At 39.8% G+C, this 17297-nt stretch overlaps 1 protein-coding gene across 1 annotated transcript; it reads right to left on the bottom strand.

Annotated features, from left to right (window-relative positions):
• Positions 1-301: 301 nt before the first annotated feature.
• On the bottom strand, positions 302-8855 carry TMEM128 (transmembrane protein 128). Its single transcript, XM_053458278.1, has 6 exons — positions 8725-8855; positions 6485-6651; positions 2757-2898; positions 1928-2089; positions 1621-1730; positions 302-694 (listed from the first exon to the last, which is right to left on the bottom strand). The coding sequence occupies exons 2-5, from the start codon at positions 6582-6584 to the stop codon at positions 1631-1633; spliced, it is 504 nt and encodes a 167-aa protein (XP_053314253.1). The 5' UTR covers positions 6585-6651; positions 8725-8855; the 3' UTR covers positions 302-694; positions 1621-1630.
• Between the last annotated feature and the right edge of the window lie 8442 nt (positions 8856-17297).

Genomic DNA, 17297 nt, shown 5'->3' with positions numbered 1-17297 from the left:
ACCAGTGTGGAGCAGTCAACACAGACTGTTTATGAAAAAAGCATCGTCTGCAATTATGTTTCCACGTTTTGCTCCTGTGCAAACTGCAAGGTGTAGTTTTTAGCCACTTAGTAGCTTTTTCCATGCTAGGCTGTTCAGTTTACAATTAAAATGTATTATTCTAATATTAAAAATCAAGAATGGTATTAACACACTACCCTGGAGAGAGTAATTGAATATACAAAGAAGTATATATCATTTCTATATACCAAAAAACCCCACCGACAAGCAATTTACAGAATATCAATCAACTCAGAAAACCTTTCATTACTGGTTAAAAGAGCAATAATAAATACTTTATTTAGATTAAGCTTTTTGCATTAATTTTCTATCTTTGTTTAAATTTTTGTGGCATTTTGAAAACGAGAAGAAACAAAAAGCAATCAAAATTACTTGGTTACTTTGGGAGGAAATACAAAAAATTGTTAACTAAATGTCTGTTACAATATATCGGAGCATCATAACTTGATGGTGTTTTGGCTTGTTTCATTTCGCCATCGTTGCCTTTTGTCTCAAAGAGTCATGTATTTCTAAAGTTCCCTCTAGCCACACGTGAGATTGGTTCCGTTACATTAGAAGGCAAGTGCTACAGCCACATGGTAATGCACAGCTCGGAGGAGGTCAACCTTTAATGGATCCCCATGGGCTGAAATTCCTGTAAAAGAAAATAGAAAATTAAATGAATCACAAAACACACATAGAAAACAATGTCATATAATATTAATAATGTACAATGCGATGGTTGATTCTGCCGTTAATCATTATTCAAACTTTACTCCTATCATAAATTAGGGCTGTATTCATGGTGGTACAGAAGTCTGCACTGTCTGGTACATGAATTCAATTAGGGCAAGCTTATTCCTGATGAAATATCCACCTCCAATAATGTTTTCTTGAGATATAATTACATTCCATTCCTAGAAGCATACAATTAGGATTGTAACTCAGCTTGAAGAACTCATCATATACTCATCAAATAAAAGAAAAAAAAAACCAGGTCCACATTTGCCTTTCCGCTACATTGCACTTTTGGAGAGCCGACGCGTATTTCCTACTCAGGTTAAACATGCGTTTTAGAAATAAACGTGTACAGCTATACATTAATTCAACAACAGATCTGAGAGAATATGAAACACGTTTACCCCAATAAAAGAAATAAAAACCAACCGCACAAGCGAGGATCTGAATGCATAGATCTGATAGCCGAGTGTCCCCTTTAAATTATTGTTTTCTCCTTTCCATGCATTTCCATGACTTTTAAGCCCCTAGGCTTGCCACCGAGCACTATAATCACCACCAGCCAGCACCAACACATACCTGCACTTGACCAGTCGTCAAACAAGACCCCCAATGCGCATGCGCAGAAAGGGATCCAAGCAGCCAAGTGACACTAAAACAGGGCCACAGAAAGAGTGGTGCTGTGCAGCTTTCTTAGTGGAGAGTACCACATACAAGCTATTATGTATTTTAATATACATTCTTCAATGGTAAGGCTGCAAGGTACAGAACGCTATCCTTTAATTATGACACTTCCAAAAACACATTGCAAATATTTGATGATAAATCAGGCTTTGATCTTACCTTCACGGATTCACCCAAGTAGAGAGACCAGCATCACAACACCCATAAACTGGGTAAATAGCAGCAATGGAGTGAAAAATGACCACACTGGCCATAAAGAAACATTGTAGCTTCAAATATAAAAGAAAAAGTGGAAGTGAATAAAACCATTTTAATATAATATATGATTCACAACAAATGAGAAGTAAGAAATACGTAGAGTTTAGACCAAGTATTTGATAAAAATGTGAAAAAAAAATAAAAACAAACAGGTAATAGAATACAAAAAATACAAGAAGCAACGCTTAAAAAAAATGTTCACACTCACCAAATTGCTGTAGTAATAAAGGAAGTAATTGCTACAGGGACTAAAGCAGGATACTTTGCATCATATTCACGGATCCCGCAAATCCACTCGAGATAAATGATGCAGTACAACGCGACAGATAAACTGATCGCCAGCGTGAATGTGCCAGTGAGGAACCACGTGCTGCAAAAATAGACAATAGCTATAATACTATAAAGCATGACAGTATAGATCAGCCATGTAATCCTACACAAGATAATAATATTTACATTTTTTTTATACTCATCTCTATGGAGGCAGCCCCTAAAACTATCAAGCTAGATCTGTGTTTCTGGCTCCTAATTTCTACCCAAATCCTCACAGCTAAAAAAAAATTCTATGTATTTAAACGTGAATATGTATTAACCGGCTAGTTTCCAACACAAGTTTCAGTCTCTTTTGCATTATGACAAGATATTTTAACAACTCAAGTAGAAACCAGCATGTTAAATGTTAACCTTCTATTACTGAAAGGCTGAATGATTGAGATGAATGAATGATCTTTCAGTTCTGACAAGTGAAATATATTGCAGAGTTTATTCACTAATTACAGTCACATGAAACATTTCAAGGCACGCAGGTCAGGTAACACAGAGGTTCTGTTCTACTTGTTCAAGAGTCAAAGAACGACATTGAGCTCCAGAGACGCACGAGCTGCCGGCACTCACAGAGGTGACCCCACAGATACCGTCTATATCACAGGCAAGACATGCAACTTAACAAAAGTTTTATCAAGGGTTTAACTAGCTGTAACAAAGCATTTTATGATATTGGTCTATTGCCATCTTGCAGTATGTCAGTCATTTCATACCATCTTTCCTGTAGGACGTCTTGAACAACCTGAAAAAACTCAACGTAAAAAGTCAGGGAAATAGCTGCCAATATCCAGAACACAGAATGTATGTTTATCCTGGGGAGTGGCTTCTGCTTTTTCTTTTCCTCTTCAGATCTATCTAGAAAAGAAATAATAAAAGAAACACAAAGTGAAACACTTGATTAAGAAAATTGCATCACAAGTGTTTCTTCTATCTATACTAATGGCCTATGCACGTTTTTGTTGTTGGCATTTCTGGTTTGCAAGATAATTTGGGGCAACCGTGTTACAGAAGTCAGGAATTATTTGGAAGATTTCTGTGCATGTGTGCTTCCATGAACAATCTTTTACTATGGTTTACTAAAAACATAATGATACATATCAATGGCAATGAATAAGCACTCCGTAAATTGTTGGCGCTATATAAATAAAAGATCATTTCTAATTCAGACTGATTATGTCACCCGCAAGCAAGACAAGATCCAACCCAGATTGCTCAAAACACAAACCCATGCAACTACATGAAAGACAGGAATTAAGTTATTCTTCTCACTCAAAAGGTAGCTAAGCCGAGTTTACACCACTGCAGATTCAGGCACAGCGCTGAAATCAGCCATAAACTTAACGGTTAATGTTTGGAGCCTTTTACCCATGTACACATCTCAGTAGAGTCCGAGCTTCCCATTGAGGTATATTAGTAATGCAAATTATTGGCAAGCTTATAAATGTAAAATTTGCATCGACCAATTACTCAATAAATATGAACTTAATGGTGCACTCCACACAAACCAGAGGTCAATGTGAGATGTTCATAAAGCCTCCTAGCTCTAATGATTGTTAGGCTCAGGGAATGATACCTAGGAATCTTCTGGAGTGTTCACTTTTAACCTGTGTGAACCCACTCCTTAATGATCAGGATATAAACGTATACTCCGTTCAACCACATTATCAAATGTGGTGCTTTATTGGAGAAAGAGACATAAAAACAATGTCTAAATGTGCAGTAAAACATTAAAACTGCATGTACAGTATGTTACAAAAATACGCTACATCAAATTACTATTTATTATTAGATGAATTTTATTGGCAATATAAAAAAAATGGTCTTAAACAAGAACCACTTGGCGTGTTTTAGTGTCCGCTTGTATTACACACAAAACCACAAATTAAAATTCCATTCCAAAAATAGTAAATCAGGGCACATTTACAAATTAAACCAACTAATCTCGGAAAATATGAAGTATATGTAAGAGATACAGTAGAGTGGAATAAATTTAAGAAGATAATTGCCCATCTGTAAATACCCTGCAGACTAAGATAAACTTACAAAATACGGATGGGGTGTACCGCTGTGCGATAAGAAAGTACACCCTCTTTAAATTCTATGGTTTTACATAATAATCGGGCATAATAACAATCATCTGTTCCTTAGTAGGTCTAAAACTAGGTAAATACAACTTCAGATGAACAACACATGACATATTACATTGTGCCATGATTTATTCAACAGTAGACCATTACTGCTGCCGTAGGAATTAAGGCTCTTGATTAATTGATCATCTATTGTCATCAGCAAGTATGACCACCTCTATAGCATTCGGAGGTGTGTTAACACAACGCCAAAGAGCAAAGACATCAGCAATGATTTTAGAGAAGCAATTGTTGCTGCCCATCAATCTGGGAAGGGTTATAATGCCATTTCCAAACATCCACCATTTTACAGTGAGAAAGATTATTCAAAAGTGGAAAATATTCAAGACAGCTGCCAATCCTCCCGGGAGCGGACATCCCAGCAAATTCACCCCAAGGTCAGACAATGTGCAATGCTCAGAGATATTGCACACAAACCAAGAGTTACATCTCAGACTCTACAGGCCTCAGTTAGTAAAGTTCATGACAGTTCATTCATGAACAGTCATCGAGTCGACCATGAACTCCTCTGTGTATCCAAGTAATCCAGAGTCAAATGTGAGGCCATCTGTCCAACAGCTAAAGCTTGGCCGAAATCGTGTCAGGGAACAGGACAATTATCCCAAGTAAAGCCCTGCACGGGACTGCTTTTTTAATCCCGCTCCCGCTGCGTGTGTTCCACTCTCGCCCGCTCCCACAACATGTGAGCCCAATCACGTCCACCTCCTTACCTGAACTACAGATTTTCCATGTGTTTTTCTAACGGATGGGCCAAAAGGTTATCTCCTGATACATTCTATGTTTCTATGCAAAGCGGTGCACACTGTTGTGTATAGAAACTTGTACCAAAAAACTTCCTTTCCGTGTTTAATATGCAGTGTTGGCAATTTGAGGTCTGCAACTTAGTTTGATGCAGAACATTGGGCACTCGGCCCCAAAAACGTTCGCCATCACTGACCTAGGGCAAATCAGGTGCAACTTGTAACGGTCTCCCCTGTAACCACTTAACGACTTCATGGTAGAGTGCAACTCACAGCCAAGGTCATGGAGGTCTCCTCAGTACTATTGTTTGCTAAAATCAATATGGATCCAGGTGTCCCATTCAGCTAGGGTAGCCATTAGAGAATTATCCCAGCGGCATGCATATAGCTTATTAGACTTAATTATTGATCATTACATAGTAAGCAACAAAAATAGAATTTATAAAAAACTTAACATAAATGGGAAATAATCAAATCAAAAAGAAAAATACACACTTCTATCACCTCTCACTTATACAATATAAGGTGTATAGTAATGGAAAAACATTTAAAACTATCGCAAGGAATCGTAAGGCATCAATTCCTTGACAGGTTAAGCAGCCTCTTAACTCTTGTAATCAAGCAAATACCCGACACGCTTTTAGCTGACACAAACGGGTTATCCACTTAAATCCTACCAAATCAATTACCCACCGTATGTTGTCTGCCTATCAGGGATGATGCAAGTATAATTTAGAAGAATAAGGTCAGAAACAGGTAAACCCACCGGGATCAGCAGAGCTCAGAACAAGAATTTAGGTGCCAGCAGCACAATTTTGAGAACCATTGCTATTTGACTTCTTGAGTGCGTAGACCATATGTTGGTTAGATATCAAATCACTTTAAATCCCTCTTGTAGATAAGAAGAGTAAAAGTTGTATACACTTATAACCGGCCGCTTCTATATCTGCTCTGTGAAATATTTCAGTGCTTTATAAAACGTGTGGAATGCCAGCTACCCAGCAGATAATGCCAAAAATACATTCAAATAGAAGTATCTATGAAACATCCTTGTGGCAGGAGTATCACACAGGTAGCCTGACTGCTGTTATGGAAGTACCAACTCCTATAAAGTTCAACCAGGATCCTAAAGGATGCGCGCTATTGAGCACCATGGGAGTTGTAGCTCCAAAACAGCAAGTGAGCTCTTGGGCAGCCCTGCTCTATAGCTCAATGTAATCACATTATGATTCAGTAATGCAGCAGAGGAAATATACACGTTACATGTATTTAAACATATAGAACAACATGACACCTCGCCCAGCACCATAAACAAAGCAGCACTTCCTGGTTCCTGCCACACAGCAAAGAGCTTCCCTATTCCTGGAAGCCTATAAAGAACCTTTATTCAGGGTGACGGATACTCTGTAAGGCGGAACCAGCAACCACTACTGTCTACAATGAGTTAATTACAGCCCGTCTCCTCCTTTACACAAGGTGGCAGGATAAAGCTCTGCAGGCCCGTGGGGATTTTAGTGAGCCGTACCCCCGGAGCCCACTGCCTCCCGTACCCACCGGGCTCCTCGGCTCCCGATTCACGGAGTAAATACTCCGCATGTGTTTGAAATCGATGCCTCATCCCCTGTAATTCCCTGTCTTCCAAGAGGGCCGCCATCTTGGATCGTGAGGCGGAAGTGACGAAAGCTGAGAACGCCACGACGTGTCGCTATGGAAACGCCCTGCTGAAGAAGCAATGTGTGAAAGTATTAAGCGCCTGTTCTCCTGATGTATTTTGAGTCTGCGTTTACTATTTAGTATTTTATTAATAGTCTGTGGTTAAGGAGGAGGATTATTTCACAAGCCATTCGTTACTTGATATGACTCCCCCCAAAATAGACGTTAATACAATATAAAGTGAAAATTTCCCCATATTGGAAGGTGAAACCCTTTGGTATTGCATGAAAAGGATGAATTTTATGTGTAAAGGTAGCACTATATACAGTAATGGAGGAAACGTGGTTTTATTTCATTTTATTCCAACAAACTTCCTGTATCTGCAGATCTGGGCCTGCCATTGTTGTGATATTTTGGCTGATTTTTCCTGTTCAAATCCCACTTTTAGCTGAATCCATATGAAAATGCTAATGCGATCCTGATTATCCTACAAGGTAGGGTAACCACACTTTTCCGGGGACAGTTTGCAGATTGAGGGCGCTGTCCCAGAACAAATTATGTCCCCGGACAAAAGATTCTAAAAATGTACCCGGATTTCGGTTAAAACATTTGTAAGTCCCTTACTCTTTAGATTTTTACTAGTCATGGGAGCCCTCTGGGTGATTAAGACAATAATTGTCTAATTAAGTTGACCCAAAGACTCTTGACCTAGTAACCCTTTAAGAGCCCCTCATGAAGATTCTATGTAGTGACTTGCCAAATGTCTCTAATTCCAGCCCCTGTGGAAACCTTGACTTGTCATTATTTAAATATACACTTAATTGAATCACCTGCATTGAAGCAGGGATATTAACTATAACATACTGATAGCAAAATCACCAATTGGCATATATGACCAATTGGTCGTATATGATCACAGTAGTGTAGAATAGGAACGAGTTATTTCTAGACTATGTGACCCCGAAAATCTGCCCCTTCACCCCAGAGACTAAATGTCAAACCCTGAGAGTTCCCAGGTATAGTTATAACGAGTCATGATATTTGTCTATCGAGTTAAGGCATATATCCAAATGATATATCTAAAAAACATTATCTAAAAACTAGTATTGTCTTAAAACAGAAAAACAATGTTTTTAGTGTGATACTAGTAATAAAAATATGAAAGAAGTTCCCATTTAATTTTATGTTCTGACCCCAGGTAGTTTCAGGACACAATTTTCAAATTGAATAGATAATACTAGTTGTGCCACATTTAGACATCCAGCTCCACATCTCAGCTTCCACTTGGTGAACATTTAAACTTCCTTTAAAACAATCATTCCGTTTGATAAGGAAAAAGCACACGCAATGGGTAGCTTTGATAAAATGATTCCCGTTGAATCCTTTTTAGTGCCAACGGCACACATGGTGCATGTAGAGCGACCCCACATTTTATTTCTGCCATTCAGGGACACACTAAGCAGAGCATGAGATTACACACACAGGTGTGTCTATTATAAATATATATATATATGCGTTGGACATGCATTTTTAACTACATAATATGTACTTATCTCTTTGAAGTAAAGACCGTGATTGAAATATGATTTCAAAACATCAGCTGAACTGGCAGTTAGTTTTCATTCTTTAATATTAGCCCCTGCTGCCATTATATATTAATATTAAACCCTGCCGCCAATATATATTAATATTAGACCCAGTTGCCGATATATATAAATATTAGACCATGCTGCCAATACATTTTATATTAAAAAACATTGGACCCTACGCAAGCATTTCCTTGGGCCGTGCTCCACACTCCCTAGCATGCAATCACTCCCTCCGCTCCCGCAGCAAAAAAAAATATTTGCCACACTGAATCAGAATCAGACACACAAATCCAATGCATGGAAACAGCATTGCAGGTATAGATCAACAGGACACACAAACCCAGCATCGCAGGTATAGATCAAAATCACTCAGGTATAAATAACTTATACATCTTACCACCCCCTTTCTCACTATCTACCCCCTCTCTCCCCTTCTCACTATCTACCCCCTCTCTCCCTTCTCACTATGTACCCTCTTCTCCCTGTTCACTATCTACCCCCTCTCCTTCTCTTCTCACTATCTACCCTCTGGGCCCTTTGTAGTTCACTTACCTTGTAGAGGTCCTGCGGTGGGAGCGCGAGGCTATACTGCGACCGAGCTAGAGGCCTCGCGGAGGAGAGTGAGGGGTACTGAGTGGTTGCTGAAAACTTATTCTTGAGCCACCACTTGGCCTCTCTCTCCTCTGCGTCAAAAAAAAAAAAAAGACTGTTTCAAATCCGAGACATGTACACCATGTTCAAGATACTACACTTTATAGCAAAATATGTATGTTAAGCAATTTCACCGATCCAAAGGTCACATAAGTATTCTAACTTCCATGTTGCAATGATTATACTTTTATGGCATAGTCTTAGCATAATGTTTCTGGGATAATCTTTTTTTTCCAGTGAAAAACGCCAAAACATTGGCGTACAGAAGGGAAATAGGGGTACATTTCCAGTTTTAACCTGTACATTCCTTACATTCATGTGCAGGTTTAAGTGATACGCACTGTATAGTGCAAACTTAAAAGCAAAAAAGGGGGTATACCTTTAGATGCTTAATATTGAATATTGCTCTAAATAGGTGATCCAAAGTCTGGGGCAGTACCCTTTGTGTCCTGGGTGTGTTTATTGTTTACTATTTGTAACCAGAGTTCTGTTTCCAAATAACATAATGTTAATATAATTTTTCTGGGATGTGGACAATCTCACAATGCTTGCCTTCCCTTAGATATTCCTCCACTAAGCATTCTACGATTCGCCAATACTGCATTTCCAATTCAATACTAACTTTAAAAAGAAGTGGAAACAATGTATTGGCTTCTGTTGCTTGGGGAACCAAACAAATTGTACCTATCCATGCAACAAAGGACTATACAAAAAGCAAGCATGGTATGAAAGCAAGTAGGTTTCATTGAGACCGAGCTCTAGGCATCTCCAGGTGTGTCACGGACTGTTTGTCTTGGGGTTTTAGTGCATGTAGTGACATGTCACTAATATTGCATCAGTGTAATCTGAAACAATTCTTATTCCATTGTCCATTCCATTTATATTACTGCTTCTGAAAATACTCCTCATATTCTAATTCTGAGGTGATTACTTCACTGTTGTGATACATTTGGGTAGGTTCAACACTATGAGTTCCAGAGGAACGGGGAAATTTTTTAAATGTTACATTTAGGTGACAACCTTATATACCATTTACACTTTAACTAGGAAAACCTAGCATGACACAATGTTTTGCATTTTTGTTGCACTCGCTTTTATGAGTTACACTCTGGCTGTGGTTCATAAAAGTTTATCAGATATTTTTATTAAAAATATAATAAATGTATATATACAGTGCCTTGCAAAAGTATTCATCCCCCTTGGCATTTTCCTATTTTGTTGCGTTGGAGAATTTCCTTGTATTTAGCACCATCCATCATTCTTTCAATCCTGACCAGTTCCCACTCCCTGCCTATGAAAAACATCCCCAGAGCATGATGTTGCCACCACCATGCTTTACTATGGGGATGGTGTTCATGGGGTGATGAGAAATGTTTGTGCCAGACATAGCATTTTCCTTGATGGCCAAAAAGCTTCATTTTAGTCTCATCTGACCAGGGTACCTTCTTTCATATGTTTGGGGGGTATCCCACATGCCTTTTGGTGCACAGCAAACGTGTGCTTATTTTTTTCTTTAAGCAATGGATTTTTTCTGGCCACACTTCCTGTTTGGAGAGCTCCTTGGTCTTCATGGTGCCCCTTGCTCAGTGATGTTGCAGAGTCTGGTGCCTTTCAGAACAGGTGTATATATACTGAGATCATGTGACACATCATGTGACATTTAGATTGCACACAAGTGAACTTAATTTAACTAATTATGTGTTATGTACTTGGTTGCACCAGATCTAATTAAGGATCTTCATAACCAAAGGGGTGACTACATATGCATGCACAATTTTTCTGTTTTAATTTTTTTTTTTTAAAGTTATTTTCTTCACTTCACCAATTTAGACTATTTTGTGTATGTCTATTACATGAAATCCAAATAAAAATCCATTTTAATTTCAGGTTGTAATGCAGCAAAATAGGAAAAATGCCAAGGGGGTGAATATTTTTACAAGGCACTGTATGTCTGGAACTGATGGGTATATATAAACCCAGAGGCTGTACACCAGCCAGAAAGAAGGCTGGCAGAGTCTGGTAAGTGTCAAAGCCACAAATCCTGGATAAAACCCAGAGTAAAGTGGCACACAAAGATGAGCTGCAGAGAGAATGCCTGAACAGAAACAGACATGGTAGGAACATCAAGTAGAGGAAATAACACTGGGAAATCCTACCAGTGGCTGGAATCAAAGACAGAACTGAAGCACTGATAATGGCAGCACAAGAGCAGGCACTAAAGACCATATCAATAGAGGCAGGCATCTAGCGCACCAGACAGGATCCAGGGGGCAGACTATATAGAAAGGCTTCTGAGACAGTCCAAAATATAGTGGTGGGGTAAGAAGCTTGTACACTGAATGACACAACCAAATAGCTGACATTGTGTACAGGAACATCTACACAGAGTATGGGCTAAAGTCCAAATAGGAGAATCCACAGAAGGTTGTGGAAAATAGCAGGGCTAAGATCTCGTGGGACTTCCATACTGACAAGCAGGTACTGGCCAATTAACCTGACATTGTGGTGGTAAACAAAGACCAGAAGACAGTGGTGGTGATGGATGTAGCGGTGCCAAGTAACCGCAACATCAAGGAGGAGTATGAAAAGCTGGAGAAGTACCGGGCCTGAAAGAAGAATTAAAAAAGATGTAGAGAGTGAAGGCCAAAGTGTTCACATCACTTGGTCCTGTGACACCTAAGCTGGGAAAATGGATCCAACATACCGTATTTGCCCGAATATAGGCCGCACTTCCCCCCCCCACCTTAAGTCTTTAAAGTGGGGGTGCAGCCTATATTCGGGGTCAGGCAGCAGGGTTAGGATACAGATCCCCCACAACGGTGCAGGGGACACGCATCCTACTCTCTGATACGTTCAGACAGCCTCCCCTGCCAGCACTTTCCCACGGGGGGAGGGCCGGCGCGCATTGTGCAGACATTCACCAGCAGCGCCGATGCGCGTAAACAGCCTCCGCTGCCGGCACGTCTGCACGATGTGCTTTAACAATCTCCCTTGCCGGGAATTCCCACGGGGGGAGTCCCGGCAAGGGAGATTGTTAAAGCACATCGTGCAGACGTGCCGGCAGTGGAGGTTGTTCATGCTTGCATCGCCGCAGCCGGTGAACGTCTGCGCAATGTACGTTAACAATCTTCCTTGCCGGTACTTCCCACGGCGGAAGTGCCGGCACCGGAAGTTGAATATACGCGTTATGCTTAGATGTCCCCCGCCGGCCCCACAAGACCCTGTGGAGTCTGCACCGGTAAGTCTGGCAGGGTGGGGGACATCTTGGGGACAGAGTGGCAGCATATCTCGGGGGGGGTAGAGTGACAGCATATCTCGGGGGGTCACATCTTGGGGGCAAAGTGGCAGCATATTGGGGGGATAGAGTGGCAGCATATCTCGGGGGGGGGCAGACATTTTTTTCTTTAAAAAAGCACCTAACGTTTTGGGTGCGGCCTATATTAGAGCCAATACGGTATGTGCTAGGAACAGCTAAGATATTGGGCCAAACCCACAAACTCGCAGGACCCATGGTTGAGGAAGACACATACCACCCATAGGGGTCAGAAGGGATATATATATATATATATATATATATATATATATATTCTTTCTACAAGGTGCTGAAAACATTCCTCAAAGATCTTGGTCCATATGATGGCATCACGATGCTCAATTAGTTCTAAGGGGCCCAAAGTGTGCCAAGAAAATGTCGCCCACACCATTACACCACCATCACCAGCTTGGATCCCTGCTTTCATGTTTATGCTAAAGTCTGACCTGCCGCTCACTGGATAATTTCTCTTTTTCGGACCATTCCCTGTAAACCCTAGAGATAGTTGTGCGTGAAAGTCCCAGTAGATCAGCAGTTTCTGAAATACTCAGACCAGCCCGTCTGGCACCAACAATCATGCCACGTTCAAAGTCACTTAAATCCCCTTTCTTCCCCATTCTGATGCTCGGTTTGAACTTCAGCAAGTTGTCTACACGTCTAAATGCATTGAGTTGCTGCCATGTGATTGGCTGATTAGCAATTGAACAGGTGTACCTAATAAAGTGAACAGTGAGTGTATATATACAGTATTTATGGTTTGACACGTGGGGGACACTGATGCTGCAACGTCTGATCCATTTGTGTTGCCTGAGTTCAGATACTTGTTAGAGTGGCAGAAGGCAGGCACACCAGGCAGGGGTAGGCACCATCATTGCTCATGGTGGACATTTACTGTGGTTAATTTAATCATGTTCTGTGGACCTTCAGAAACATTTCCACAGACACTGGTGTACATGTATGAACACTTTGCCTATCCCTGATATCAGGGAGACATTGGGGTATATCTGAAAGTATTACACATTATGCTACGTTTTCATAAATCAACATCTAAATGCCCACCTACGATGTTAGAAATTGATACTCATTCATGAGAAAATACATGGATGCAACTGACCTGCTGGTGTATCATTGCTTTATTAAGTTAACCATGCCTTGTTGGTAGCGTTGATTTAGGGTTAAGGCTCCCGATCCCGTATTCTATTACATTTCAGTGCAGACATGCTTCACCTCTATAGCTCTCCCTAGTAGAAAAGAAAAAAAAATGCAAAAAAAGAATAAATAATTAGACGCAACTGAGACATGTAACCACTTTATAATCCATTGATTGCAAAATGCAGAATATGATAGCAGATCTCATGAGGAAATTATTTGATTGGTTTTGTTCTGTGGTTAATACCTGTTTCAGTAAATCACACAATACAATATACCTGTCTCAGCTCATTTCCTTATAATGCTTTATGCATTGTGTCTGTATAATATAGATTAAAAATGGATCTAGCCAAGAGAAAATAGAATTTATTGTGGAAGTTGATACCTTTTATTCTGCCAACACCAACATGTTGTAAATCTTTCAGGTCTTCTGAGGTCCCTTCTTCAGGTGGGATCTAAAACAGAAATGTAAAAGGGTCATGTGATTAACAAGTTTTTGGCCCATCTCTCATCCTTTCTTAATTTAGTTTTTCCTGGATTGGGTCACTATGCTAGAACCAAAAACATTGTATGGGGTCTCTCATGGCATTCCCTTTTAAACAGTCTACATTATAGATAAGGAAATACACATAACATGTAATAGCCTTAATATTATTCTTATTTATTGTTTTACATTGCATCATCATGTTCCGTAGCGTTGTACAATTTAATTCTGTATGTGCTTCAGTTGTTTGGCCACAACAATAGTTCATGGTTCCCTTCAGGTCATGGTGTTTCAGCTGGTTTCTTGTTCATGTATGAAGGTTTACTACCGGTAAGTCACACATGTCAGTGTACATTAGACACTATTTTATACCACTGCATGTTTAAAAGGTCTCTCCTAATAGATTTTTTTCAAAGGGGGTTTACTGTAATTAGTTAATTACCCTAAAATATCTAAGCAGGCTGGATACATGACGCAAAACCAAATGTGGCTTAACCATAGTTTGAGGATTAGAAATACTTTAGGCTTGATGGCATGTTAGCCGGTTAGCTGGTGTGCTGTTGGCATGGTCGAGACCAATATACCCGCCTGCCAGGGAGGAGGCCACGGCAGCCGTACAGTTAACAAGCTGCTTTACAGCAGAAAGAACTGATTACATGGACTGACTGGCACTGGTGAATTTATGTTTGGCGCTGACCCAGGGCAGGGCCCCCAATTGATCCCTCCATTAGCCGCTATCCTTACTGTGGAGCAGCCTCTAGGTTATATGCTTGTTTGACCAGGGCCGTCCTCACCTGTTGTTTCTGTAAGTCAAAATCTTCCTTTCTGGCAGCCGGTGAACAACCTCTGCTTCTTGATGGAGCACCAGAAGGTCATGTCACTCCAGCGCTCCATCATAGAAGCTCAAGAGGAACTAACGGGCAGCAGAGGTTGTCTATGCACATCTATGCGCATCCACCGGCTGCCCCACTAGAAACCAGGGAGTCTGAAGCACAGGGGACAAGTCTGGGGATGCATTGGTAAGTCGGGGGGTGGAGGGCAGAGTGGCATATAGGGAGGGTATAAGGCATATCTGGGGCAGAGTGGCATATAGGGGTGTATAAGGCATTTCTGGGGGGGCAGAGTGTCATATAGGGGGTATTAGGCATTTCTGGAGGGCAGAGTGGCATATAGGTGGTATAAGGCATATCTGGGGGGCAGAGTGGCATATAGGGGGGTATAAGGTGTGTCTGGGGCAGAGTAGCAAGCCTGGGGGCAGATGTGCATAACTGGGGGACAGGTTGGCAAATAAAAGGAAATAAAAACAAAAAATTCTCATTTTTTTCAAAGTTTTTATTAAATATAAAAAAAAATTACATTAATTAATATTTACTAATAAAACTTTTTTCTTAGTAGAAAGTATAAGTAGTCTTATATTCAGGCTTTTTCTTTTTTCCTAAATTAATATTCAAATTTTGGGGGGGTCATCTTATAAATATGGTATATGGTACCATATGGTATATTTTCTCAAAAATAGAATATAGTTAGGATATAATGAAATCAGATGGTTTTAAAACAAAAGGATTTACTAATCTTTTCATGTCATACCTATTAACCACCGGTTGTAACAGGAGAGACAGGCTGCAGGTTGAACAGTAAGCGGTAAAATGGCTGCATTATCAATAACTAAAGAATGTGATGCATGGTAACATACTACCTGAAGACTTTTCATGTCAGTGGTCTCAGGTGCATATCAAATCGCAGCGCAACCTGACTTTGAACCTTTAGAAAGGAAACAATAATTTTCAAGACGAGTATTTGATACTCTGTGTGTGTTTCAGAGGGGCTGAAGAATCTAAAATGGATGTGAATGTGACCCGGTGTTCACAGAGCCCTGTCAAATTAACCCTTGGACTGCCATTTAATTGATTAACGTTTTTACATTTTAGGCATATTTTAAACAAGTCTTAAAGGTAGTCTGTTATATAGAAAGTGTTTGCACAGTTTGTATTATGTATTATTCTTTTTATTCTTTTTTTATTATCTCACCGTTCCCTATTTTAACATCGCTACAGAATCTGCTGGCGCTCCATACCCTTAAATAAAATGAATTATGTGTCCGATAAAGCAATACTTTGCGTAGAGAAAGATATGTGCCTTTTCTTTTTATTTTATTACTCATAGTGTACCACAACTGCTTCGGGGTTTGAATACCCATTGTTATCCTGCTTTGCTCTACATTCTACATCTTTGCGAGGATTCTCCTGTTTTATACATTATTTTATTATTTATAAAAAAAAAATACCATATCTGATTATGAATTATCATACAGATACTGATAGACGTATACAGTACGAGTACATGAATGCATCTGTATACATAGCAAAATGTATCAACAAGATTTTAGGTAATCACATGGGCCCAAAAACAGAGGAGGGCTACGTGAGAATTAATGATAGCCCTGTTTCTAACATGGGAAGAACATATTGGTGTCCTATGTGGCCTAGACGGTCATATTACCCTGCGTAAATGTCACCTCACACACTGAGCCATGTATTACGCAGGGCAACCATAACCAGGTTTTTAATAATGTTATAATTTATTTGGCTATTATCTATCTAAACACAGCTGCCAGTAGTGAGACTTATGCACTGGTTAAGTCTTCTAGAATGATGTTACTGATTTGTGTTTACTTTGCAAATAAGAGTTGAGTCGTTGTTTGTTATCCAAAATGTGTGTTTTGTTGTTTTTACGGCTCATTAACAATGAAGCTAATGTGCTTTCCTATTCATAATTTCTGGCAACAGGTCACATTATTCTCTTTTGTGCCGCCATGCTGTTTACCTTTCAAAGCTAGCATTGGCTTTGAAAGGTGATAGGAAGTAGGAATTAGAAATATCCACATTTACTGAACTATAATATTTCCTACAAGTGGTAACATAGAGACAAATGTAGCATCGGGTAAAATTGATCTACGTTAAGCTTTTCTATAGTAACCTTTTTCATTTTTAAACCCAATTAATTAACTCTCAGTGAAGTTCAAGCCTGTTTTATTGTAAACACCATTTGAAACAACAACTTTTAGTTCTAGACATTTTTAAAGTGACATTTAGGTAAAATTTGCAAGATGAAACTATGCCTCCTCTTATGGATGCTATTTGAAATATGTGAGATTAAACACATTTTTGCTTTGCTGCAACTCAACAAGACCTCATAGGTTAATATTTATTCAACAGCAAAGGTTCTAGGGAGTGTACGGGTGTACAGTCAAGTTGTTATTAGTGAATATGTGGCGCTGGATATTTTATGCATACCTAGGAATCTTCTGGTTTTTGGCTAGAGTCTCCGGGTCAAGATCTGATTCTCCAAGCCTCCAGGTCACTTTCCTCATTCTGTGCTCAGGGGAGCTGCATTTAGCCAGCCCAACTGCCCACTAAATTTTCCTCCCACTTCTAATCAGTCTTATGTTATTTAGGGTTATACCTGCCCTTGTCAAGCGGCTAGCCCCCCTTTCCAATGATTATCCTTGCCATTGAATATCTGGACCCA

Source organism: Spea bombifrons, chromosome 1 (genome assembly GCF_027358695.1).
Source record: "Spea bombifrons isolate aSpeBom1 chromosome 1, aSpeBom1.2.pri, whole genome shotgun sequence".
Lineage (NCBI taxonomy): Eukaryota > Metazoa > Chordata > Amphibia > Anura > Pelobatidae > Spea > Spea bombifrons.
This window is presented reverse-complemented; position numbering and strand designations above follow the sequence as displayed.

What these genes read in the sequence shown, in the direction of transcription:
- TMEM128 (XM_053458278.1), bottom strand. Translation starts at nt 6,584, where the DNA reads ATGGCGGCCCTCTTGGAAGACAGGGAATTACAGGGGATGAGGCATCGA. An exon ending in GACGTCCTACAGGAAAGATG is followed by an intron (nt 2,090 to 2,756) that starts GTATGAAATGAC and finishes CTATTTTTGCAG; the next exon opens with CACGTGGTTCCTCACTGGCA. An exon ending in TTTATTACTACAGCAATTTG is followed by an intron (nt 1,731 to 1,927) that starts GTGAGTGTGAAC and finishes TTATATTTGAAG; the next exon opens with CTACAATGTTTCTTTATGGC.